Raw genomic sequence first — 27,544 nt, 5'->3', positions numbered from 1 at the left:
TAATACTCCATTCTCTAGATGTACCTCATCCAGTATTTTTGATTGACCTTTACATATCTTATCTCTCTTTTCCTCACCCCTCCCCAATTGTGATATAAACTCTAGGCATAGAAACATTCTTCTTTTCATTCCCCTAAGATTAGGATAATGCTGTATTCTCACTGTCCACTTGATAAATATTGGTTCAGTGAGTAACATGAAATCTAGTACTCTTTTTTGGTTTTTTTTGGAAAGGCAGACTTTTAGCTGCTTATTACCATCCAGGATATACTTGTAGTGAGACAAATATTTGAGCATAAAACTATTGTCACAGAGGCTGTTTATTTAGTATCTTAGTATAAAGGGGCAAGCACTGTCACAGGTTTGTGTATAGAAAATCAAAAAGTGGCCTAGCAATAAGAAAGTACTTGGCTAACATTAAGAACTGGTAGCTCAGTTCAGACAAGATTGGGCGCGTTCAGGGTGGTATGGCTGTAGGGTAGCTCACCTCAGAGAGAGGAATGAGAACTGTGCATAACAAGATGAATTCTTAAATTATAGCCTTTTAGTGAGATTGTCCGTTTCAGCTCTTTGCTTTTGATTAGAAAAATGAGGACCTGAAGATCAAAAAGAATTCATCTGAGGTCACAGAACTTACTTGCATCTGGGCTGGGACTAGCGAAGCTCTTCTGGTCCTAAGAGATTACCTCCTAGACATCTTCTCTTACATATCCATCCTTATTTAAACAAAACTATCTTTTTTTTCTGTCCATATTTAAGCAAATGCTGCCCTTCACCTCTGTTTTAAAGGATTGTTAAAAACATATGTTACTGTTTCATAAGGACTAGGGATGAGGGCAGGGGAATGTTAGTGATAAGTCGACTGGTGACATGTGTTGATGCTCATTGGTCATTTTTCACAAGTCAGTGTTGAGAAACTTCCATCAGTCAGTGTTGAGAAACTGCTCTCATTGTGTGTAACTCTCTCTTCTTTGACTAAATTCCATTCCTGTGCACAGAACCAGAAAGCCTGAAAAGATTTGTTCTAGGCTAAATGCCCCTTATCTTGCCACTAGCTATTGAAGGCACTAAAGTAATTGATACTTGTGAGGTTAATACTGAGTGATCAGGTCGCAGGAGAGTGTGAGATTCATTTTCAAGTGACTTGCTAGAATGATGGTTAACAGTCTAGTTTTATTGCACTGAGGGTTGAGATTTAGTTATTTGGAATATTTCCTTTTGAGGAACATTAGATTTCTCCAAGGTACATTAGATTTCTCCAAGATGCCCGATGAATGGATCAATTGCATGAGACTGAATCCATGGCTAAGGGCAACAGACTAAAGGGATGCCTAAAGTTGGTTGGGCTTGTGGAGGTGTATTTGAGTTAAAAAGTCATATATTTATAGGTTTTAGGGAAAAACTGCTTACCTCTGCTATCTCCCACATACCAGCTTCTCCTTCCAGTTACCCAAGTAAGTAAATTACCATTCTTCATTATTACTCTGCCATCAGTTTTTTCCCTGGCAGGTGAAAATCTTTGAAACTGGGTAATTATTGAGAATATTAGGTTTTAGACTTTTAGTTCAAATTCGTGGTTTATGTTAGTTTTTTGTTTGTTTTAAAGATAAACTCAAAGGTATTCAGCTGTATTTTCTTTTTCAATTTTAGATAAGCTCTTGCCTGGTGATGAAGGAGCCCTTCGGTTGCACCTGATGCATTACTGTGAAACATGTACAGCGCCCAAAATGCCAGAGTTCATTCTGTATGCTTTTCACAGTGCCTACCAGAAACTTCCGTGGCGGGACTTATATCCTGACCAGATGCTCATGGAGGCCTTCTTCAAGGTAAGCCCTTTACTTTCCATGCCACAGCCTGGCGTCTTGGGAGCAGCCTGTTCACTGTGGGTTTTCAGCCCAGTTGCTGTGTGTGCCGGTGTGGAGCCTGTTCGCATTCTTAATCGCCTGGGTGGTGCTTATGTAAAGCAGCATCCTATGGATGTCATTTTATTGTGTTAGTAAGACAGCGTTTACAGGACCATTTTTAAAGCTCCCAGAAAGATTTTGTCTGTAATACAGCAGTCATCCCCTTGGTATTCGTGATATTGTCATGGCAGTACATAGTGTGATGACTTCGTCACGCTCAGTCGTGGTGTTTCTATGTATGCATATATGCATGTTTTTCTATGAGAGTATCATTAAAACTTTTCATTGTTAAATTTCTATTGAAGTAAAATGTAAATTGATATTTAAGCATTAGTTTCTTTAAGTAGTTGTGTAAGGGATAATTAGCTTATAGGTGACAAAGGTGTTACTATAGCAGCCAGTAACGCATCATAGGCATGTAAAGACCTGAATGGCCTGGAAAAAGTCCCCATAAATGTGTGGGAGTTTTTGGAGTAGAAGCAATAGGTACAGAAAATAGGCACAGCAGTGTCACATGGCAGTCGGGCATTTTTGTTGCTGTTGTTAAGTTTCTGTTCTAAAAAAGGCTCTAGTCTTGTCTTAGCTTTTTATGACCGTTTCAGTTTATTTGCTCATAGTCACCAGTTCATTTGTGTTCATTGTTAACCTAATATCGCATTTATTATTGAGACACTGTAAGTGCTTTAATTATTGCAGATCCATAGTTATTTATGACACTGAGTAAAATCCAGTGCGGTCTTTTAGTGTTCCAGTGGTGTTCTTGTCAGCCATACCTCTGTAGCTGAGCTCTAAGGAAAGCTGAGGACAGTTGTCTTAGTAAACTACAAGGTTAAAAATGATTTTATAGCTAGGTTTAGTATACGAGACAGGCATTACATAAATATTCATCATTACTATGAATATGGAATTGAACCTTTGTTTAAAGGCCTGTAAGAGAGCATTTAAGAGGGCAGCATTAGCTATATGACAGATTAAATAGAATGGTCCATAAAGGGTTGCTATAGACTTTATATCTCTAGTAGCTTTAGTCTAAGGATAGATGACTGCCCTGCCCAGAAACTGGGAACCTTTTAGTTCCATGAGTCTGGTGGCATAGTAAAGTACGGTTTTGAGGGGGTTGAGGATCAAGATAGAGAATAGATTATAAAGGAGGATGAAAAATCATTTTCCAAAAGGGAGAAGGAGTAAATAGCATGATATAATTATGGTAGTAACTGGACGACAGGAATCATCATCAGATTCCATTGACTGTGACTTTACAAATGGAGTTGAGCTTTTAAATCTTCTTTTAAAAAAAGGAAAAATTTATAACTAGACATAGTTTATTTTAAACAGGCTTGAAATGGACTCATAAGAGATAACTTTGATATTGATTATATAGTAATACTTTATAATACATTTGCCCCTCCATCCCTAATATAGTTTAAATAGGACTTAATTAAACATTATGGAGTCATCAAAAATTATGAAGACTGATGATACAGAGATGTACTTATAATGTAACATTATACTAAAAAGGCCATATGAAAATTACATATGCTAATATAATAGTCTCGAGGTATGGTCCCAGGACCAGCAACATCAGTACCACCTGGGAACTTGTTAACTCCAGATATAGGACATTAAGAATTCTGTGGATACACCCACCCCCTCCCCATCCCCAGACAAGTCCTCCAGGTGGTTCTGGTGCACGTTCAGCTTTGGGCAGCAGTGACTAGTAGATATAGCACCTTGGTCTTGCCAGCACATCTGAGGACTGTGGTAGGCTCCCTTGAGCACCGGTGACTAACTGAGGCAGAGGTTTGTCACACTACCTGGAGCTAGCAAAGATCATTCCTCTCCTGTTAAGACTTAGTGGAATAAATAATGAACTCCAAACAAGCCGAAAGATGTTCCACACATCGAATATGGGAGGAAAAATAAATATTAAGTCTAAATCTCTGTAATAGGGGATAGAGTTATAAATAATTTTTATAATCTGGGGAGAAAGTATAATTTAAAAGATATAATTTAGTAAACATTGATGTATATACATTTTCAAGATACATAGATAGCTAAAAGCGTTGTTTCCTTTTAGGTGGAGCGAGGAAGCCCCAAGAGCTGCTTCTTGTTTTTGGGGTCTGTTCTCTGTGAAGTCAACTGGGTCGGCGTGCTCTCTGATGCCTGGAGCCCCAGTCCTCGCCCAGAGACCCGGGGCATGGTTGTCTGCCTCCTTTTCATGGTGATTTTATTGGCAAAGGAAGATCAATTGGTGGACCAAACAGTAAGTTTTTAGAGGGCCTGTGATCAAGATTGCGAGTTCCTTAGATCCTTGCTCTGTATGAAGCAGCTGCTTTTCCGTGTCCCCACTGCCTCTTTCAGTTTGAATAGATGCATGGCCTATGGGATGTGCCTTCAACTAGCTGCCTGGTTTACTCAGACAGTTCATAGTCTAAGGGAACCACACCAAGTTATAGTATTAAAATCAGTTTCATTTTACATCTCATTAATTGCTGTTCTGCCACAAGATCATAGAGTTTCTTTGAAAACTGGATTCTGAATACTTACAAATCTTAACATTAATGTGTTTTGCCAAGACTTCAGTTATTACTTTCATGAGTACTTCTGCCTTGAGCAGAAGCTTATTTGATGTCTTAACTCTTCTGTGCTCATAATACACAATGTTAGTGGTCACTCCATAGACTCAGTAAAGACATATTTCTGGAAAGATGGGAGCGCTGGAACTAAAGGAATGTGTGTGTTCATTTTCAGGATTCTCCTCTACTTACTCTGCTTGGACAGACAAGCTCACTGTCGTGGCATCTTGTGGACGTTGTGTCATATCAGAGTGTGCTGGGTTATTTCAGCAGCCATTACCAGCCATCTATCATCCTGGCAAAGGAATCTTCTGCTGAATTAATTGTGAAGCTCTTGAAAGTGTCTGCAGGCCTTTCTGTTCCTACTGACAGCCAGAAACATCTTGTAAGTTAAGTGCGTGCTGTGGAAGGCAGAGTGTTCTTCAGGGCTGGTCGCGTTAGTGCCGCTGAGGACTGTCTTGAACCCTGCAATGGCTCAGTAGAAAAAGCTGAGGGATGTATGTATCATTTTGGCTTCTTGGGTGTTTTAGTTTCACTTATTTTGTCTAGTAAGCCTTTACCTGGTAGCAGTGCCACATGCTAATAAGAGGTGAAAAGGATTAAGGGACAGCATTGGTTTGCTGATCTGAGTGTCATTGGCAACAGAATGGCAGCAAATAACGAACATGAGTTTAAGGTCTGACAAACTCATATCCCCAGTTTACTGTCATTCTTTGGCTTTCTCACCTGAACTGAAAATAATACCTTGCCTTTAATGTGTTCTGAAGATTAGATTAAGCAATGAACATAGAATTTTTGGAAAAGTTCCTGGCAAGTACTTAGTGTGTGGTTAATGTTATTAACACAGTAAAAACTGTTACTGGGATTTGGGAGAATGTGGGTTCTAGTCTGGGTGTTATGAAAGACTTCTGTCCCCCGCACAGGGCCCTTAGACATGCCTGTCCTCACGTGGCTCCCTGCTCCGTCCTCTCCACTCCCTGTTGAGGCAGTCAGTGCAGTGCTGTGCTCCCAGGGAATATTCAGTTAACCCTGTTGGCATGGACTTATTTGAATGATCGTTTTTTTATTGTCAGGATGCAGTTCCAAAATGCCGAGCCTTCACTCATCAGATGGTTCAGTTCCTCAGCTCCCTGGAACAAAATGGAAAAATCACCTTAGCAGTCCTTGAACAGGAAATGTCTAAGCTCTTGGATGATATCATCGTTTTTAACCCACCTGGTAAGTGACTTTGGAGAAGTCATGTATTCACTCAGTAAATGATTTCCTGCTGTGTGTAAGACATTTTGAGATCAGGATGATGGTCAGGACACTGTCCTTCTGTTTGCAGAGAAGCTGATGCCTGGACACTTGTCATCTCAGTGTTGGGGGATGCCTGAATTGTAAGGACTTGAGGGAGGGTAGACACTGTCAGGTGCTGCTATGAGGTTAAGTGGACTGAGGGCTGAGTTAGGCAAGTCACCATGATGATTAAGAGATAACCAGAGACTGTCCAGTGAGCAGCCTTTCTGGATGTTTAGCTCTGAACTTGGAGGGCACTTCAGAATCACCTGTAGGCTTGTAAGGACACTTTATATGAGAACTTGTACTCCCAGCAGTTTGGTAAACTGGACATCCTGACTGCCTCTCCTGCTAAAAACAGCTTAGAATGCTGGATAAATAAAATGTTTTTATGAAACCAAAAATTAAACGTATTGACAAGTTGGCAGAAAATCTCAAAAGTCAGAAAGTAAGTGAAAGGAGGAGCCCATGAAAATAGATGGCGTGCTGAGGTTGCCTTGTAGCTTGCAGGCTTTTACTGACCTTCTTTGGATTAGGGGAGGCTATAAAGCCCAGGCCCTGCGTAGGCTGGGAGCCTTGAAAGGAGCCCCCACGTAGAACTATATAGGACAGCATCCTCAGGGTAAGGATGAGTTAGAAATGAACCTGCTCTGAGAAGGGAAGACAGCAATCCTCAGGTTCGCTAAACCCAGCAAATCCCAAGCAAGGTAAATAGAACACCTGTACATACTGTAGTGAGACTGAAGAAGCACCGGTGAAAAAACAAACATTTACACGGACAGCTGGCTTCTCGGGGGCATCAGTGGAACCGGTAAGACGGTGAGGAGACGTGCTGTGAGGAGACGACTGGCAACCTGGGTGGTAAAACAAGAGCAGCCAGCTTTCAAGGAGAAGGATGAAATAAAGGTGTTTTCCGTGAAACCTGAGAGTGTTTGTCCCAGTGGACATCACTAAAGGAAGTATTAAATAGAGCATGCTCTTTAGGTAAAAGTGGAGTGGTCACAAGTGAAAGGCTTGAATTTCAAGAAGGAAAATAAGCAGAGAAAGTAATGAAATATGGGTAAATATAAACTAAACTGCTGATATAAGCCTGCAGTTAATCATTTAAGGATTTAAAAAGGAAAAGCTATGGAGAAGGAAATGGCAACGCATTCCGGTGTTCTTGCCTGGAGAATCCCAGGGACGGGGGAGCCTGGTGGGCTGCCGTCTCTGGGGTCGCACAGAGTCAGACATGACTGAATTGACTGAGCAGCAGTAGCAGCAGCAGCAACCCACTCCAGTATTCCGGCTTAGAGAATTCCATGGATTGTGTAGTCCATGGGGTCACAAAGAGTCAAACACTTTTGAGCGACTTTCACTTTTATGTAAATGCAACATTTTTTTGTCTTTTTAAATTTCTTTTGAGCATTTTGTTAAAAAGTAAGAACAATCAAGACTTGGAATTTAGAGAGTTCCCTGGCAGTCCAGTGGTTAGGACTCAGCACTTTCACTGCCACGGCCCAGGCTCAATCCCTGGTCAGGAAACTCAGATCTCATGAGTGAAACACTACCAAGCAAAAAAAAAAAAAAGATTTGTAATTTCATGTTAATTTTCCTCTTGGATGGTAACTCCAGTCATCAAATCTGTTGTCCTTATGAATCTCCTAAGATCTTCAAAAGAAGACAGAAGATCTGAAAACTATTTTCAATACTTGTGAAAGCCTGTCCTGTCAGAAGTCATATCTATATTGAGGCTTCAAAAACTAATAATAAATATCTTGTTTTTAAATGTTTTTAAATGAGGCTTCCCTGGTGGCTGAGAGGTTAAAGCGTCTGCCTGGAATGCAGGAGACCTGGGTTCGATCCCTGGGTCGGGAAGATCCCCTGGAGAAGGAAATGGCAACCCACTCCAGTACTCTTGTCTGGAGAATCCCATGGAGGGAGGAGCCTGGTAGACTACAGTCCATGCGGTCGCAAAGAGTCGGACACTACTGAGCAACTTCACTTTCACTTTTAAATGTTCAATACAAACTATAGTAATTAAGGTAACCTAGATAAGTACTAAGTTTGCTGATGGAAAAGTTGATTTACAATTGTCTGCTTTGTCTAAATCCACTAAAAGGACCAATAATATAAATGATGGATGGTAAAAGAACTGGGAAAAAAAAAAAGCAAAAGCTAGAATTAAATTATATGACCACAAATAGATATAAGTTAGGAAGGGAGTTGAGTTAAAAGCATTCTAAGGTTTTAATACTGTTTGAGGGAGTCAAGAAATTGGTTAAATGTATGTCTTGATAGAATATGAATGATAAAAATTCTAAGCAGTTCACCAAAAGAAACAAAATATGTAATTTCTGAATCAGTAGAAAGAGATAAAAAGGATTGACCAAAATATGTTCAATCCAATGAAGGCAAGAAGCATGTGGAGAACAGTCTTTTGGACACAGTGGGGAAAGGAGAGGGTGGGAGAAATTGAGAGAGTACTACTGACGTATATAAACTACCATGTGTAGAATAGATAGTTAGTGGGAAGCTTCTGTGTAACACAAGGAGCCTGCCCAGTGCTCTGTGACAACCTAGAGGAGTGGGATGGGGTGGGTGTGGGAGGGAGGCCCAAGAGGAAAGGGATATATGTATACTTACGGCTGATTCATGTTGTTTTATGGCAGAAACCAACGCAACACTGTAGAGCAGTTATCCTCCAATTAAAAATAAATAAAATTAAAAAAAAAAGAAAGATGGAAAAGGTGAGAAAAATAACTGAAATAAAACGATAAAAAAGCAGTGGCACCCCACTCCAGTATGCTTGCCTGGAGAATCCCATGGACGGAGGAGCCTGGTAGGCTGCAGTCCATGGGGTCGCGAAGAGTCGAACACAACTGAGCGACTTCGCTTTCACTTTCCACTTTCTTGCATTGGAGAAGGAAATGGCAACCTACTCCAGTGTTCTTGCCTGGAGAATCCCAGGGACGGCGGGGCCTGGTGGGCTGCTGCCTATGCGGTCGCACAGAGTCGGACACGACTGAAGCGACTTAGCAGCAGCAGCAGTAAATATAAATAGACAGATGCTCAAGTTAAAAGACAGAGATTGTCAGATTGTATTAATCATCAACAACATCTAGTTTTAAGCTATTCATAAGTATATCTAAATCATTAGATATAAGATTTCTATAAGGCAATCACATTAGGCAGATTAAAATAGGAAGCTGATATTGCTGTATCAATATGAGATAGGTAGGACTGTAAGGCAGAAAGCATTACAAAGCCAAATGATCTCCAGTGTGTTTTCCCACCCTGAATTTGCATGAAAAATATATACATTCATAAATAAGAAAAAAGCATTAATGGAAATAAAAAGGGCTTTCCTGGTGGCTCGGTGATAAAGAATCCACCTGCCAATGCAGGTTACATGGGTTCAATCTCTGATCTGGGAAGATCCTACATGCCACAGGACAACTCTTCCCTTGTGCCAGAACTGCTGAGCCTGTGCTCTAAAGCCCAGCAGCCCTGAAGCCCAGCTGCCACAGCTGCTGAAGCCCGCATCCCTAGAGCCCGTGCTCCGCAACAGGAAAAGCCGCCACAACGAGAAGTTTGTGCTTTGAAACTCGAGAGTAGCCCCTGCTCGCTACAATAAAAGGAAAGCCCACACAGCAGTAAAGTCCCAGCACACCCCAACATAAATAAATATAAGTAAGATTACTAAAGAAATGAAGAGAGCCACTGGAAGTTGATGTAAGGTTCGATTCACTGGGAAGAAAATGCATGAGGTGAAAATTGACAGAACTCAGAGGAAAAGTGTCAAATTCTCTCATAGAGATTTTGACACATGTGTGACAGTAACTGATAGATCACGTAGACAGAAAATCAGTAAGACTGTAGGATGTCTCTATAGCACAGATGGATGTAGTGAGTATGTGGAGAATGATATACCCTGTAAGTGCAGAATGCACTCTGTATCAGTCTCACTGAACAGTTAAGAAACTTGACCCATTACTAGGATTAAGGCATGTCTTCTGTGCATGCTCAGTCACTCAGTCATGTCCAACTCTTTGCAACCGCATGGAGTATAGCCCACCAGACTCTTCTGTTCATGAAATTTTCTAGGAAGGAATAACTGGAGTGGGTTGCCATTTCCTCCTCCAAGGAATCATCCTGGCTTGGGTATCAAACCCAAATCTCCTACATTGGCAGGCAGATTCTTTACCACTGTGCCACCTTGGAAGCCCCAAAACATGTCTTAATCAGTTCTAAAGGACTGGCATCAAATAGATTACATATTCTAACCACAGGGCAATGAACTTAAAAGTCAGTAACAAAATATAACCAAGGGGGGAAAAAAACATACATTGGAAATGAAGAAGCAAACTTTTAAGTAACTGATGGCCAAAGGAACAACAATATTTAGTCTTAAAATATTTAGAACTGATTTTAAGAACGAACATCAAAAATTAATTAAACATTGAGCTTAAGATATTATAAAAAGAACCATAAAATATAATCAAAATCTGTTTAGAAAGAAGGAGATAATAAAGAGAAGATAAATAGACTTAGGATGAACAATGAAACTGGTAAATATAAAGGGCAAATCTAAATTAAGTCTGACTGCATTTAGATCAGTTAGTAATTTGTTATTGTGTCGTGGCAACAGTTGAGAAGATGATAGAAATTAACATTGTCTGGGAGCCAATTAACCTCAGACTTTCAAGAATACATGATACAATTTGTATGATAACCACTACGAAAATGTTATTTAATTTAAAAGGAATATTTTAAAATATTCTTTAAAAAGAATATTTAACTTCCAAACTAAAGAAAAATTAGAATAACAAGAAATAATCCCTTAAAAAAAGAAATAAAAGAGAGCAAAAGGAATGTAGAATAGGAGGAGCAAATTGGAAGCATATAGCAATTAAGATGGGCTTCCCAGGTCGCACACTAGTCGTAAAGAAAGTGAAAGTGAAGTCTCTCAGTCGTGTCTGACTCTTTGCGGCCCCGTGGACTGTAGCCTGCCAGGCTCCTCTGTCCATGGGATTCTCCAGGCAAGAATACTGGAGTGGGTTGCCGTTTCCGCCTGCTAATGTGAGAGGCATAAGAGATGGGGGTTTGATCCCTGGTCGGGAAGATCCCCTGGAAGAGGATATGGCAATCCACTTCAGTGTTCTTGCCTAGAGAATCCCATGGACAGAGAAGCCTGATGGTTGGCTGTGGTCACACAGACTCGGACACTGCTGAAGCAACTTAGCGTGCACGCACAGTAAGTAAGACGGGCTTCCCAGGTGGCTCCAGTGGGAAAGAACCCACCCGCCAGTTCAGGAGACATCAGAGATGGGGTTTGATTCCTGGGTCAGGACGATCCCCTGGAGGAGGGCATGGCAACCTACTCCAGTATTCTTGCCTGGAGAATCCCCTGGACAGAGAAGCCTGATAGGCTGCAGTCCACAGGGTGACAAAGAATCGGACACGACTTAGCACAGCATGCACGTTGGTAATTACATGAAATGCGACTACGATTGTCACAGTGGAGACAGTAAGGAAGAAAAAGACAACTCAGCAGGAAAAAAATGAACCAGACCCTTAAATTGACATGGTACAAAAGAGAATATTCAAATAACCAATAAGCATGTGAAAACATGCTAAACCTTGTTAATATTCAAGGAGGTGTAAATTAAGAACTTGATGATATGCTCTGTCACACCCACGAGAATAGATAAAAAGGTTTCAATACTAAGTGTTGGTGAGGATGTGTATCAGGATAACTCTCATATACTGCTGAGTACAGAGTAAGTGGGTACAACCATTTTTATTTTTTTAAATATTTTATTTTTAATTGGAGGATAGTTACTTTACAGTATTGTGATGGTTTCTGCCCTACGTCAATATGAATCAGCCATGGGTATGCATATGTCCCCTCCCTCTTGAACCTCCCTCCCACCCCCGTCTCCATGCCATCTCACCTGTTTCGGTTGTCACAGAGCACTGGCTTTGGGTTCCCTGCATCATGCAGCAAATTCCCATTGGCTCTCTATTCTACATATGGTAATGGATATGTTTTAGTGCTACTCTCAAATCATCCCACCATCACCTTCCCTCACTGTGTCCAAAAGTCTGTTCTTTATGTCTGTGTCTCCTTTGCCACCCTGCAAATAGGATCATGAGTGCCATCTTTCTAAATTCCATATATATATACTTTTATGTATGATATTGTCTTTCTCTTTCTGACTTACTCACTCCATATAATAGGCTCTAGGTTCATCTACTTCATTAGAACAGACTCAAATGTGTTTCTTTTTATGGCTGAGAAATATTCTATTGTGTATATGTACCAAAGCTTCTTTATCCATTCACCTGTCAGTGGACATCCAGGTTGCTTCCATGTCCTAATTATTGTAAATAGTGCTGCAATGAACATTGGGGTACATGTGTCTTTTTCAGTTGTGGTTTCCTCAGGGTATATGCCCAGTAGAGGGACTGCTGGCTCGTACGGTAGTTTTGTTCCTGGTTTTATAAGGAATCTCCATACCGTGCTCCATAGTGGCTGTATCCATTTGCATTCCCTTTTCTCCACACCTTCTCCAGCATTTATTCTTTTTGATGAGGGCCATTCTGACTGGTGTGAGATGATAACATCACTGTTGTTTTTTTTAATGGATTTATTTTTGATTGCAGGGTAATTGCTTTACAGTATTGTGTTGGTTTCTACCAACATCCACATGAGTCAGCCATAGGTTTACCTGTGCCCCCTCCCATTTCAACATCCCTCCCACTTCCCCCCCCCATTCCACCCCTCTACTCACTGTAGTTTTGATTTGCATTTCTCTGATAATGACTGATGTTGAGCATCTTTTCATGTGTTTATTAGCCATCTGTATGTCTTTTTTGGAGAAATGTCTATTTAAGTCTTTTGCCCACGTTTTGATTGGGTTGTTCGTTTTTCTGTATTGAGCTGTTTGTATATTTTGGAGATTAATCCTTTGTCAGTTGTTTCATTTGCTATTATTTTTTCCCATTCTGAGGATTAGCTTTTCACCTTGCTTATAGTTCCCTTTGTTGTACAAAAGCTTTTAAGTTTAATGAGGTCCCATTTGTTTATTTTTGTTTGTATTTCCATTATTCTAGGAGGTGTGTCATAGTCGATCTTGCTGTGGTTTCTGTCAAAGAGTGTTCTGCCTCTCTTTTCCTCTAAGAGTTTTACAGGTTCTGGTCTTACATTTAGGTCTTTAATCCATTTTGGGTTTGTTTTTGTGTATGGTGTTAGGAAGTGTTCTAATTTCATTCTTTTACACATTGCTGACCAGTTTTCCTGGCACCACTTATTGAAAAGACTGTCTGTTCTCTATTGTATAGTTTTGCCTCCTTTGTCAAAGATAAGGTGCCCATAGGCACATGGATTTATCTCTGGGCTTTCTATCTTGTTCCATTGGTGTATATTTCTCTTTTTGAACTAGTACCATACTGTCTTGATGACTGTAGCTTTGTAATATAGTCTGAAAAAGTCAATTCCTCTAGCTCCATTCTTCTTCTCAAAATTGCTTTGGCTATTGGGAGTCTTTTGTGTTTTCATACAAATTGTGGAATTAATTTGTTCCAGTTCTGTGAAAAATACCATTGGTAGTTTGATAGGGGTTGCATTCGATCTGTAGATTGCTTTGGGTATAGTCATTTTCACAATATTGATTCTTCCCATCCAAAAACATGGTATATCTCTGCATCTGTTTGTGCTGTCTTTGTTTTCTTTCATCAGTGTTTTAAATGTTTCATCATTTTAAAATATTTACATGTTTGAATATTTAATCATTTCATCATTTTTAAACATTTGGCATCATCTACTAGTTTGCATATCCCATGGCTCAGAATTTCACTCCTTGGTATGCAGCAAAAGAAATGTTTTCTTGTGCCACGGGAAACATGAACAATGTCCCTGTGCATACGAGGGCAGCCAAACTGGGAACAAGTCCTGTGTTCAGTAGGCAAGATGAAGTATTATATAGTCACATAATGAAATGCCCTATAGCAGTGAGAATTGCACCAGCAAAGATGAATCTCAAACGTTTTTTTTTGTTTGTTTATTTAGATACTATTTGAAAGTAGGCAACTGTAGTTTTTAGGCAAGCATACTAGTAGAACACTGGTGTGACTATTTGAGTTGGTTGGACAGGGAACAGAAAAACATCTGCAATATAGGTTTATCACAGAGCGTATCTAAAATGGTAGTTAAAATGTAGACTCTGAAATGACTGGCTTTGTGGCCTTGAACATACGTATGACCTCATCTGTGTAGAGAGGATAATAATTGTTCCTGTGTTGTTTTTGTTGTTCAGTTGCCAGTTGTGTCCAACTATTTGCGACCCCATGGACTGCAGCACACCAGGCCTGCCTGTCCCTCACTATCTCCCAGAGTTTGCCCAAGTTCATGTCCATTGCATCAGTGACGCCGTCCAGCCATCTCATCCACTGATGCCCTCTTCTACTGTCCTCAATCTTTCCAAGCATCAGGGTCTTTTCCAGTGAGTCAGTTGTTCATTCACATCAGGTGACCAAAATATTGAAGCTTTAGCTTCAGCTTCAGTCCTTCCAGTGAGTATTCGGGGTTAACTTCCTTTAAAATGACTGGTTTGATCTCCTTGCTGTCCAAGGGACTCTGAAAGACTCTTCTTCAGCACCACAGTTCGAAGGCATCAATTCTTCAGCGCCCTGCCTTCTTTACGGTCCAGCTCTCACAACCGTACGTGCTCACTGGAAAGACCATAGCCTTGGCTATACAGACCTTTGTCAGCAAAGAGAGATCTTTGCTTATCAACGCACTGTCTAGGTTTGTCATAGCTTTCCTGCCAACAACCAATTGTCTTCTGATTTCATGGCTATAGTCACCATTTGCAGTGATTTTAGAGTCTAAGAAGAGGAAATCTGTCACTGCTTCCACCTTTCCCCCTTCTTTTTGCCAAGAAGTGATGGGTCTGATGACATGACCTTAGTTTTTTTAATATTTAGTTTTAAGCCAGCCTTTTCACTCTCCTCCTCCACCCTCATCAAGTTCTTTAGCTCCTCTTCACTTTCTGCCATTAGGGTGGTATCATCCGCGTGTTGAGGTTGTTGGTGTTCATCTTGCCAGTCTTGATTCCAGCTTATTACTCATACAGCTCAGCATGTCTCATGATGTGCTCCACATATAAGTTAAATAAACGTGGTGGCAGCAAACAACTTTGTTGTGCTCCTTTCTCAGTCAGGAAGCAACAGTCAGAATCCTGTATGAAGCAATTGACTGGTTCATGATTGAGAAAGAATTGTCCCTGTATTATATAGATCTTGTAAATATGGAATGAGATAATATAGCCAAAGCAATAACGTGGAAAGTCAGCAACACTTAGTAACTGTTAAAAAAAAAAAAAAAAGAAAAATTAACAGACAATACTGGAGAAATTGATTTAGAGTTGGTCTTATGTAACTGGACCTAGAAGATTGAATAATAGCCAGGCAAAGCAATGAAGGGCGTTCTCAGTTGCTCAGTCATGTCTGACTCCATGGACTGCAGCAGGCCAGGCCTCCCTGTCCATCACCAACTCCCAGAGTTGACTGATGTCCATTGAGTCAGTGATGCCATCCAACCATCTCATCTTCTGTCATCCCCTTCTCCTTCTGTCCTCAATCTTTACGAGCATCAGGGTCTTTTCAAATGAGTTAGTTCTTCACATCAGGTGGCCAGAGTATTGGAGTTTCAGCTTCAGCATCAGTCCTTCCAAGGAATATTCAGGACTGATTTCCTTTAGGACTGGTTGGATCTCCTTGCTGTCCAAGGGACTCTCAAGAGTCTTCTCCAACACCACAGTTCAAAAGCATCAATTCTTCAGCACTCAGCTTCCGTTATAGTCCAACTCTCACATCCATACATGACTATTGGAAAAACCATAACTTTGACTTGACGGACCTTTGTTGGCAATGTAATATCTCTGCTTTTTAATATGCTGTCTAGGTGTGTCATAACTTTTCTTCCAAGAAGCAAGCATCTTTTAATTTCATGGCTACAGTCACCATCTGCTGTGATTTTGGAGCCCCCCAAAATAAAGTCTGTCACTGTTTCCATTGTTTCCCCATCTATTTGCCATGAAGTGATGGGACCGGATGCCATGATCTTAGTTTTCTGAATGTTGAGTTTTAAGCCAGCTTTTTCACTCTCCTTGTTCACTTTCGTCAAGAGGCTCTTTCAGTTCAGTTCAGTTCAGTTCAGTTGCTCAGTCGTGTCTGACTCTTTGCGACCCCATGAATCGCAGCACACCAGGCCTCCCTGTTCATCACCAACTCCCGGAGTTCACTCAGACTCACGTCCATCGAGTCCGTGATGCCATCCAGCCATCTCATCCTTGGTCCGTCCCCTTCTCCTCCTGCCCCCAATCCCTCCCAGCATCAGAGTCTTTTCCAATGAGTCAGCTCTCCTCATGAGAGGCTCTTTAGTTCTTTGCTTTTTGCCATAAGTGTGGTGTCATCTGCATATCTGAGGTTGTTGATATTTCTCCTGGCAATCTTGATTCCAGCTTGTACTTCATCCAGTCCAGCATTTCTCATGATGTACTCTGCATATAAGTTAAATAAGCAGGGTGACAATATATACCCTCCACGTACTCCTTTCCCGATTTGGAGCCAGTTTGTTGTTCCATGTCCAGTTCTAACTGTTCCTGACCTGCATACAGATTTCTCAAGAGGCAGGTCAGGTGGTCTGGTATTCCCATCTGTTTAACAATTTTCCACAATTTGTTGTGATCTACACAGTCAAAAGTTTTGCATAGTTAATAAAGCAAGAGTAGATATTTTTTCTGGAACTCTCGTGCTTTTTCCATGATCCAACGGATGTTGGCAATTTGATCTCTGGTTCCTCTACCTTTTCTAAATCCAGCTGGAGCATCTGGAATTTCATGGTTCATGTACTGTTGAAGCCTGGCTTGGAGAATTTTGAGCATTACTTTGCTAGCATGTGAGATGAGTGCAAAGGGCATTCTAGAAACATTTTAATCAGAAGAATGGCATACTAGAAACTTGTTAATCAGGATCAGTTATGGTTTTTAAGGAAATATTTGTTGGCTCAGTTGATGGTGAATGGGAAGAGGAGAGGCTACGATTTGTTAGGAGGCTTATTGGAATAATTTTTGTTCCCATGAGTCATAATTGAAAGATAGATGAAAATCACTATTCACAGATATAATCTGGTATATATAGAATGGATAAACAACAAGGTCCAACTGTATAGCTCAGGGAACTAAATTCAATATCATGTGGTAACCATAATGGAAAATAATATGAAAAAAATCTGCGTGTGTGTTTATGTGTGTATTTATCTGAGTCACTTCCTGTATGGCAGTAATTAATACAACATTGTAGGTCAATTATACTTCAATAAAAAATAATTTTAAAAAATGAGGAAAAATTGGGGGGTAAAAAAGGTTTTAAGGTCTCGCAGGAGTTCCTGCTTTGCTCTTCAAGGTGTTTGTGTACCATATCCTATCTGTAAAATCTAAGCACTATCCAGGATTTTCTTTCTGGCCCCTGGAGAGCAGCTACTTTGAAACACTATTGTCCCCTTCATCATGTTCACGTCATCATACCAGCAGCCTTTGGCACGTATGTGTTTGTATTCCCTTTTAGATCTGGACAGCCAGACCCGCCACATGGCCCTCAGCAGCCTCTTCATGGAAGTCCTAATGATGATGAATAATGCGACTGTCCCAACGGCAGAGTTCCTCCGAGGCAGTGTCCGGACCTGGATCGGGCAAAAAGTGCATGGGCTGGTGGTGCTGCCGCTGTTAACAGCCGCCTGCCAGAGCCTGGCTTCTGTCCGCCACATGGCCGAGACGACGGAAGCCTGCATCACTGCGTACTTCAAAGAGGGTAAGAGCGTCCTCTTACCCTCGGTAGGCTCTCAGTCGATCCATCTTTTCCAGGGAAGATCAGGTGGCTCAGTAGTAAAGAACCGCCTACCAGTGCAGGAGATGCAAGAGACTCAGGTTCCATCCCTGGGTTGAGAAGATCCCCTGGAGTAGGACATGGCAACTCACTCCCAGTATTCTTGCCTGGAAAATCCCACGGACAGAGGAGCCTGCTGGGCTGTAGTCCATGGGGTCACACAGAGTCAGACGCGGCTGAGTGACTGAGCACACACACTGAAGGAGATGCCTTTCCAGACCCTTCCCGCTGAAGGATTGCACCACTCTAATATCTCTGTAAATGTTGTTGATGTTTCAGGATATAGTTTGTTTTCTTCATGAAGATCTGTAATCAGCATGAGAACCTTTGGCCCATGTTGCTACCATCTTGTTTCAAGGAAGGGAACCTCTGACTCATTAAAATGAGGGGTTTTGCAGTGTCTGACCAATCCTTGTATGATAGGTAAATTGTGTATGTCATAGGCCTAGTCATAGTCCTAAAAGCAAATACTATAAACCAGAATCTTTGTAATTATCCACTATATTCAGTTCCGTTCAGTTGCTCAGTCGTGTCTGACTCTTTGCGACCCCATGAATCACAGCACGCTAGGCCTCCCTGTCCATCACCAACTCCCGGAGTTCACTCAGACTCACGTCCCTCGAGTCAGTGATGCCAGCCATCTCATCCTCTGTCGTCCCCTTTTCCTTCTGCCCCAATCCCTCCCAGCATCAGAGTCTTTTCCAATGAGTCAACTCTTCGCATGAGGTGGCCAAAGTACTGGAGTTTCAGTTTTAGCATCATTCCTTCCAAAGAAATCCCAGGGCTGATCTCCACTATATTAATTTCCTCTAGTTTGTCACTTGTTAAAATTTTTCTTAGGTCCTTTTATTGCTTTTTGTCCTGTACTTTAAACTGTTATGAAGAAGTTCTTTCCCTTACCCCCAGGCCCATTCCTGATTTGTCTTTCTTATTGCCTACCTGTGCACTCACAGATTCTGGCAACAGCTTGGCCTGGTTAAGAAGAACTGCTCAGAGCAGTACCTCTTAACTCTGATGCCCAGATATACATCCTTGTGCTCACAGTAGGGGAGACGGAAGAGTACTGGAGTGAGAATGCCAGGAGGCGCCTGTAACCTGCCCCTGCCCTTCCTTTGCAGCACACAAGCACTCCACGTTCCCATGTCCCCCTCTGGAAAGTTCTGTGTCACCATGTCACCATACTCTCATTCCCGCCCCCAGAATTGAGAAGCATCAGGATAACCCTCTTGCTCCAAATTTGTTTACTCTTTGTTCCTGAAATCAAATTTGTTTTTTCCCTTCATGAAACATTTTCAAGAATTTGTGTATTTAAGATAGGAGTCAAATGAAACTTTGATGCTTAAAAAAATACTTAGGATGAATAAAGTAATAATAATATCCCCCAAGAAAAGCTGAAGTGTTCGTAACATACTTAAAAATGGTATTCGGTAAAATTAAAATTCTTAGATGACTGGGACAGGCAGTGTCTGTGATTTTAATGGTCATAGTATGGTGAAAGAGGGATTTATGAAAATGCAGCCAGAATGCCTGACTTCTTAACCCTTGGAACTGGTAGCCAGGACACAGGCATTTAGCTTGAGGGCTTGCAGTCCAAACCATGAAGCGTTGTCGGGCCCTCCGAGGCCAAGGTGAGTGGTGTTTTCTCGACATGAAGCTTTTAAATTTTAAAGTGAAAGGTTCCTTAGAGTGGTTAGGTGGTTTGATTCTCGCTCTTACCCTGTTCTCTCCTCTCGGTGTTCTTTTCTTAGGCTCCCTCAACCAGAATCTAGGATGGGGCCCCATTCTGGTGTCCCTTCAGGTTCCCGAGCTCACCATTGAAGAGTTTCTGCAGGAGTGCCTGTCCCTTGGCAGCTACTTGACTCTCTACGTCTACTTGCTTCAGTGTCTAAATAGCGAGCAGACGCTAAGGAACGAAATGAAAGTGCTGCTCCTCTTAAGCAAGTGGTTAGAACAAGTGTATCCGAGGTATGCTGACCCTCCAGTTGCTACAGCCAACCCACAGGTTAGGATAGCTGGGAGTTCAGGCTTAGATTAGTGTCCATTTCAGTGCAGAGACCCAAGTGATACGTAAGAAACAAACAGGGCTGTTTCGGGAAGATTTTCCTTGCATGGACTGATTTTCTGAGCAGGCTTTTGCTTTCCTAAAACAGGCATTTTTGAAGCACCACCTTTAGCTTTGATTCAGTTAAGTAGGTAGGGGTAGCAACGTTTATCTCGCTTGATTACAAGGACATCTAGCTCATATACAGCAACCAGCATGTAGAAGGCACAGTAAATATCAGCTGCTCCTTTACTGTCCAGTACTTTATTAACATCGTCACTTGTCAGCCTAAGCTTTTAAAGGGTGCAATGTCCCTAATACTGAAAGCTCCCATGTGGACTTCTGGTTAAATGAGGGTGGAAAGAATCTCTTCCTAATTTAGTTCTCCCCACCCCCACCCCGCAACCCCTCAGCTCTGTGCAGGAAGAAGCGAAGCTGTTTCTGTGGTGGCACCAAGTCCTACAGCTGTCTCTGGTTCAGACGGAGCAGAATGACTCCATCTTGACGGAGTCTGTCATCCGAATCCTGCTTATGCTTCAAGGCCGGCAGATCCTGATGGCTGAGGAGAGGCTCAGCTCGGGGATTCTCGGGGCAATTGGGCTCGGCCGGAAGTCACCCTTGTCCAACAGGTGAGAAGGCCTCTGCCGCTGCTCTTGTAAGTGGGCCTCAGACACCTGCACCTGCCTCGGGGGCGTCATACTAGGTAGATTTTCTGTTTGGGGGCTAGGTTCCTTCCGGAGATTAATAAGAAAACTGTCAGAGCCTGATTACATCTTTATATTTTAAAAAGGATGTTTATTTTTTCCATTTTAAAACAACTTTTATGTTCAAAGTGTTTTTTTTTTAGCGGTATCTCATTGTCTTTTGACTTTGTCACCTGACCACACTACTCATTGCTTTTTGCCTTTGAGCCAGTGATGGTGTGCAGGGTTAGGTTAAAATACCTGGTCAGCTGCTACACTGCCAGCACTTTGTCAGGGAAACCCAGGTTCTGTGAGGGACTTGGTCTAGCAGAATTGTTAAGTCAAGATGAGTAGTAGTTAACTGATTAGAAGGATGAATAATGAGAAATAAAGTCAGGCTTTTGTTGCTAAAAATTCCGAGATGTGAAAGAATTTGCCATTAGTCCCATTTTATCCTCTAAGACTTATTTGTATCATGGTTTTTCTGCTAAAGGTCTTACCTAGTTTGAAAAACATTCCCATGCTATTCTGATATCAGCATTCTTATGGAATAACCACCCAGTCCAAACCAGTTTACATCATGCTCCTTTGTTTATGTTAGAATTTAGCAGGACTAAATTTGATTTGATTTTTACTAAATTAAGTGTGATTTGATTCACTTAAATTGTAAAACGCATGGCACATAAAGTTTATCATGGTAACCCTTTTAAAATGTGTAATACAGGGACTTCTGTTGGGGTCCAGTGGTTAAGACTCTATGCTTCCACTGTAGGGGGTACAGGTTTGATCCCGTTTGGGGGCCTGAGATGCCACGTGCCTTGCAGTACAGCCAAAAATAAAAAGGAAAAATGTGCAGTTCAGTGGTATGTAGTACGTTCACAGCGTTGTTGCAGCCATTTACCACTATTTTGTTCCAGATCATTTTCATCATCAGAGAAGGAAATCCTATACCCACTAAGCAATCATTCTCTTTTCGCCTCTCCCCAAGTCTCTGGCAACCACTTATGGATTTTCTGACTTTTATGTATATCCTGTTCTGGACATGTCACATAAATGGAATCATACAACACATGGCCTCTTGTTTTTGGCTTCTTTCACTTAATGAAGTTTCAAGGCTTATCCGTATTTTAGCATGCACCAGCACTTATTTCCTCTTAATGATTGAGTAGTATTCCATTGTGTGGACACAACTTCATTCATCAATTGGTAAACATTTGGGTTGTATCCACTCTTTGGCTGTTGTGAATAGTGTTGCTGTGAAAGTCACTTACAAGGTTTTGTTAGAACACCTGTTTTAGGTTCTTTTGTAATTGTTGAGTCGTGGTGTTTCTTTATACTTCTTGAGGAACTGCCCAACTGTTCTCCATAGCGCCTGCAACCATTTTTAACACTCCCACCAGCAGTGGCTGAGAGTTTCAGTTACGCTGTATCTTTGCCAACAGTTTCATTCTTGAGAATGAATTATGCTTCTATTGTTTGGGTGGTGATAATAGAAGGACCATAAAGAATTCCTTGATCATATTTATAATTTTCCCAAGGAGGCTAATAGTAGCAGCAGGTCTGGAGATGTGTTTAACTTTTTTTTTTAATAGAAATGTGATGTTTGATATAAAATGCTTACTTTAATAGTCATTTACTTCCTCTAATTCCTCCCTAACACCTAAGGTTCCGAGTGCTGCCCGAAGCATGGCTGCCTTCCTTTCAGTTCAAGTTCCTGCCGAGGATCAGATCCGCTTGAAGCCCAGCTCTGAGTTATATCTGACCATGAAAGCTCAGCAGGTCAGTAAAAAGCTTCGTGGTTAAGGGTTAGAAGTTGTCCACAGGAGGAGGGAAGGTGGCCGCTGTGGTCCTCACCCGTGAGGACCTGGTGACCGTTATCGGCAGTAGGACAGCATGCCCTCTGTGGACTCTGCTTCCTGGAAGATGGTCACCGCATGTGCCTGCATTGGACTTCAAACCAGTTTTTGTAGGCACTTGCCCAGAGTGCTGTTACCACCCTTGTAGAAGAAGCAAGATCACGGGCAAGCCAGCCTAGGGTCATGTTTGGTTCTGACAACATGACTGTGTGCTGAGGCATCACACGCTGGGCCTGGGGACAGGCACAGAGGATGAGACTAGAGCTGAGACCGATAGACGGCAGCTGAATTCCAGCTTGGAACCAAGGGAGTGGTTCCCGTTTTGTGAGTCTGGGGGTTGACCACTGTCCATGTTATCTGACATGGACAAAGTGGTAGCTGTGAAAAATGACAGTTTGTTCTAAAAATGTGGAAGGCCACTTGGCAGCAGTCCTATCCCATAACTATTTTCACCCGTAAACAGCACACAGGTGCATAACACAAAACGATAGCCATCATTCTTGAGTGCTTATTGCTCGCCAGCACTGTTGTTGTGAGTTTTAACTTACTTGATGTTAACAAGTTAAAGTTTTAACTCTTCTAATTCTCATAACAACCCTAAACAAGAGGAACTTTCATTATCCTGGTTTTGTTGATGAGGAAGTTCAGACAGAAAGAGGCTAAGGAATTTGTCTCAGATCACACAGCCACTAAGGGCTGGGGCTGGGACTCCCTGGGCCCATCTGGATCCAGCTGTGTGCTCTTGCCACTCTGCAGAACGGTCTCTGTGCACAGGAAACACTCAGACCTCTTAGCTCTTGTCTTTTGCAGCATTGCCATGTCTGAGTCCGCCATGTATATCAGTCGTAAGAGCAAAGATCAAGTGAAAAAATTAGCAGGTTCTTCACAGGTATCCTGATTTATACAGTACGTGCTGTTTTGTCATAGATTGGTTAGACAGCCACCATGTGAATCCCTGACATCATGTAAGAGCCGTCACAGGTGGGCAGATGAGTGTCCCCGGGTGCGGTCAGGAAGTCAGTGACATGCATTTCAGGCTGCGTTTGCAAAGTCTGCTCGCCTGTACCCACCAGCACCTGGGGCATGGCTTTGCTTTAGCTGTGGCCGGCAGGTCCTCCAGGCCTTGGCAGGCTTTGCTGACCTTCCCTTAGATTTACAGTGATGACATGGTTGTCATCTGGGTTTTCAGACTTGAAATACTTCCCATCTTTTAATAAAATGATTTTTCTTAGGCAAACTGTCAAAGTAGCCTATTCTTTAAAAAAGAAGAAAGGGAGGTATGTGGGGTGGGGGAGAGACAGATGGAAGCTGTGGTTAGTGGGAGTGCCTGTCCCTACTGACTCTTGTTCTTAGATAACTCTGTTCACACAGCTGTTAGCTTGGTACCAAAATCCCTTCCATTGTTTATTTTCAACCCAAAACTTCTGCCTTAAACCACTTGGTAACTTATTTCTAAGATGCTTGTTCATTTACCACCCCCCCGCCCCGGAACCCCAAATCTTCTCCCTCCTTATTTACTGAGCCAAGCAAATTCCATTTTTTGGTTGTTGTTGTTATTATTGATTTATTTTAAAATTTTTAATTGGAGGATAATTGCTTTACAGTGTTGTGTTGGTTTCTGCCATTTATAAACATGAATCAGCCATAGGTATACACATGTTCCCTCCATCTTTTTTAAAATTAATTTTTATTTATTTATTTTTTCACTTATTTAATCGAAGGATAATTGCTTTACAGTATTGTGTTGGTTTCTGCCAAACATCAAAATGCATCAGCCATAGGTGTCCCTATGGCCCCTCCTTCTGGAACCTCCCCCCACCCCCCACCCCATCCCACCCCTCTGGGTTGTCACAGAGCACCTCATCCCCGTGTGCTCTAGTGCAGTGGTCCCCATATGTGAGAGGGGCACTTCATGGTTCATGTTCAGAATCCTGGGGGCAGCTAAGCTCCCCATCTCCCCAGGAACCATTGCTGTGATTTTTTTTTTTTTTTTGCTGTTTTTTCTAAATATAGTCTTTTTCTCTTCTCCCAGTATGAAGGGATGAAAAATTAAAATTATGGAAGTTAAGAACGTTTTTCTTCATTCCTGAAGAGAAGCATGGGAATATCATTGCTGTTTCTGTTAGGTGGAAACCAGAGGAGCTTGGTCTGTCTGCTGTGTTTCTTGACCGATAGAGCAACCTTATCAGTCATCCTCAGCAGCACTTAGCCACTGGTTTCTTCTGAATTTTATCTAGTTACGGTTTAGTACGACATTACTTTGTAACCCGAGAACAAACCCAACAGCAAATTAAAACAGGTCTCACAAGTAACCGAAGCCTGTGGTTTCTGGTTGAGGCTCCAGGAGAGACGTAGAGGATGCGCTGGTGGGGAGGATGCGCTGGTGGGGGCGGGCTGCACCGCTGGCGCGGGGGCAAGGAGGATAAGGAAGAAGACAGCGGGGAAGGACTGGGAAACGGCACAGGCCAGGAAGAGGAAGTCAAAGCCAGAGAAGCTTGGGCTGCTGGCTTCCTCCTGCTTCCGGTTAATCAACGCCCGCCTTTAAGAAGCCTGGCTCCACTGCTGTAGCCCTCCCGGGAGGCTCCCCGTTGTGCCACATGACAGCAGCAGGCGCGCTACACCTGCGGGAACCGTGTTACATGCATCCGTGTGGTTAACCCTCTTGTCTCCCATGTCTTTTAGGCTCTGAATGCTCTTGAATCCTTGACATCGAGTAAGCAGTATGTTGAATACCAGGATCAGATATCGCAGGCTGCACAATTTATAAAGCATCCTGGCCATTGCCTCCAGGATGGGAAAAGCTTCCTGGCTCTTCTTGTGAACTGTCTGTATCCAGAAGTGCATTATTTGGACAACATCCGATAGTAACTCAGAGACTCTTGGTAAACCTGTTGCTATTTATGTTTACATTTAACTTTGCTGTTGCACAAGTAACTTTGCTCAGTTTCACCGGCAGTTTGGCCACTGAGTTAGTTGACCATAGATGCAAGTTGGTGAGTGAGCACCAGGTAATTCTGTTGTGCATGTGCACATGTGTATGTGTGTGTTTCCTCAGCTCTTAGAATGTTCCAGGGACTCTGTAGTTTTTGTATTCATCGAACAAGAGAAACTTACTAAGTTCTACTGGGTAGAGAACCACTCACAATTCCTGAATATCCAGTCATCTCATGAGACCCCAGGGTGGGGTGCTTTTGTGTGTCGCCACTTCTCTCTTCTCTTTGATTTAAATGTCAAGACTCCTGTGCCAGATATCACTGCTTTGGGAATCATGTTGAATCCTCACTTTCGCACCCCAGTTGTGTTCCTTCAAAGTAAAAAAGCTCTGAATATTTATGCATTTCTGAAAGAAGGGGGAGGTATTCCCCACAGCTTATAATATTCCTCTCAGAAGGGAGAGAAGAATGCTGAATCAAAGTCCCTGTCTCAAACATGACCACTTGATCCTGGTTAAAGCGGACAGCAGAGGTGGTGACATGTCCATTTCCATCCAGCCATGTCTCCTCATGGAGAAGCCGTTTGCTCTAAATTGGGGGTGTGTGCTGGCAGTTGGTGGGGAGCAAGTCATGCACAGGTGTTTTTTGTTGGATCCCTGTGGCTGAGCGTGTAGGCAGAGCTTCCTCTCTCCAGTTCAGTGTAGATGTACGATCCCTTTGGTCCTACCCTGGCCCACTCCTTCATTCACATCACTCACTTGGCCCCTGTAGACATGTCGTTTGCAGCTCTTTCCAGACCCCAGGTTTGATGTCTGAAGGTCCTGCTGTTGAGAGAGACAGAAACAGAGGCCTTGATTCTCTGATTCCTGCCTGTTTATCCACTCCAGATTTAAACTCAAATGAAGCTGGCAAGCCTGCTGAGACACTGCTGGTCACTGGAAACTGGGGCAGGTCAGGAGACTTAATCGAAATTTGGCCTTTTTTAAATCGGTGTGTGCCTGCTGTTGTTAACAGTTCCTTCATCACTGAAGCTTGTCTGCACCTCACCACCACCATTCCCCACCCCTTACGGAATTAGCATTTAGACTTCTGTCATCGTAGTCATAATTGTGTTGGCTCAAAATTGATTTTGTTTGTCCAGCCTGCATACCATGCCTTGCTTCAGGGTTATCTATAGCCTGAGAGTATTTACCTAAAAAATGTGTTAATCACTGAGAACTTTTACCAGTGGGATGGGTTAAGCTAGTGATAATCTCTTTCCAAATATCAATTTGGGGTGCCTCCCCCAACAGTCAGAAGTGCTGTTCTTTATTTTGAATCTCTTCAGTTGAACAGAACAGTTCTGCCCCTCAGACATGCTCTGGTAAAGACCATCCCTGTTACCCTTCAAGTCCTGTGGGCCACCAAGTACCCATCTCCGAGGGACGCATCTCAGAGCTTTCCTTGTACACATTTTAGAAGCTGTGGGCCGCTCCATGGCTGATTTGGCAACAAAGATTTTTGTGACAGGAAATGTTCTGTGTGCTGTTTTCTTTGAGGAAGATGTAATTACTGATACCCTAGAATGTGAAAATTTTGGGTGATAGTACATACGTTCAAAGAAAATTATGTTTAATCTCAATTTTTGAAGATTTATAGTATTTATAATGTATTTGCTCTGTAAAAATTATAAAAAAATAAATCAATCTTTGGTTGTAGCTGGTAAGAATCTGATTTTTAGGGACATCACACTATCTTGTAAAGTATTTCAGTTGTGAAAGTTGATGGAGATTTTTTATGCCTGATTTCATCTATTTTCTTGGATACCAACTGGATTATCAGGGACGGTTGGTAAAAGCACTTCCTCTTTATGCTTAACAGTGAAAGATTTACTCACACATTGGTTCCTCGGAGAGGCTGTGGTCTAAGAAATGGCTGTAATGACACTGAGACAGATCAAAAGGTGGCTACGTTGCTGTAGCCCTCTGGGAAAGAAGGGACCAGTCTGCCCACTGGCTTTCAGGAATAATGAGCCTTTGTTGGCAAAATAGTCACCTCCAGAGAGCACAGGGCCAGTGTCAGAGACAGTGGTGCTGTGTGTTGACACCGGGTCAATAAGACCAAGGAGCTGCCTGGCCGAGCGGTGTTGAAGGAGAACAGCACAGACGTTCCCCGCACATGGCCAGTGGTGGCATCTGGTTCAGGCCAGGATGCCTGGCAGCTTCTGGGCTTGCTGAAAAGCACCTCTTCTGCACCTACCTCTCTGCAGTTCCCACAGGATGGGCCAGAGAGGCACACTGCACCCCAAGATCTCCTGGCTCCCCCACCTCACTCTGCAGAAAGTGGGACACACGGACGCCAAG

The 27,544-nt window shown here is 42.3% G+C and overlaps 1 protein-coding gene and 1 non-coding gene across 2 annotated transcripts in view; both read left to right on the top strand.

The window, feature by feature from the left end:
* Positions 1-26,756, top strand: part of EPG5 (ectopic P-granules 5 autophagy tethering factor) — a 138,374-nt gene extending 111,618 nt beyond the window's left edge. Inside the window, 10 exon segments of the mRNA XM_052660349.1 lie at positions 1,651-1,826; positions 3,982-4,167; positions 4,656-4,865; positions 5,554-5,698; positions 17,372-17,614; positions 19,438-19,654; positions 20,144-20,359; positions 22,079-22,086; positions 22,089-22,192; positions 24,952-26,756. Coding sequence (XP_052516309.1) covers positions 1,651-1,826; positions 3,982-4,167; positions 4,656-4,865; positions 5,554-5,698; positions 17,372-17,614; positions 19,438-19,654; positions 20,144-20,359; positions 22,079-22,086; positions 22,089-22,192; positions 24,952-25,134 — 1,688 coding nt within the window. The 3' untranslated portion in view covers positions 25,135-26,756.
* TRNAS-GGA (transfer RNA serine (anticodon GGA)) lies at positions 7,544-7,615 on the top strand. The gene has a single exon. It is a non-coding gene; the product is annotated as a tRNA-Ser (tRNA).
* Positions 26,757-27,544: the final 788 nt, after the last annotated feature.

This window comes from Budorcas taxicolor, chromosome 22 (assembly GCF_023091745.1).
Source record: "Budorcas taxicolor isolate Tak-1 chromosome 22, Takin1.1, whole genome shotgun sequence".
In the NCBI taxonomy this organism is placed as follows: domain Eukaryota; kingdom Metazoa; phylum Chordata; class Mammalia; order Artiodactyla; family Bovidae; genus Budorcas; species Budorcas taxicolor.
This window is presented reverse-complemented; position numbering and strand designations above follow the sequence as displayed.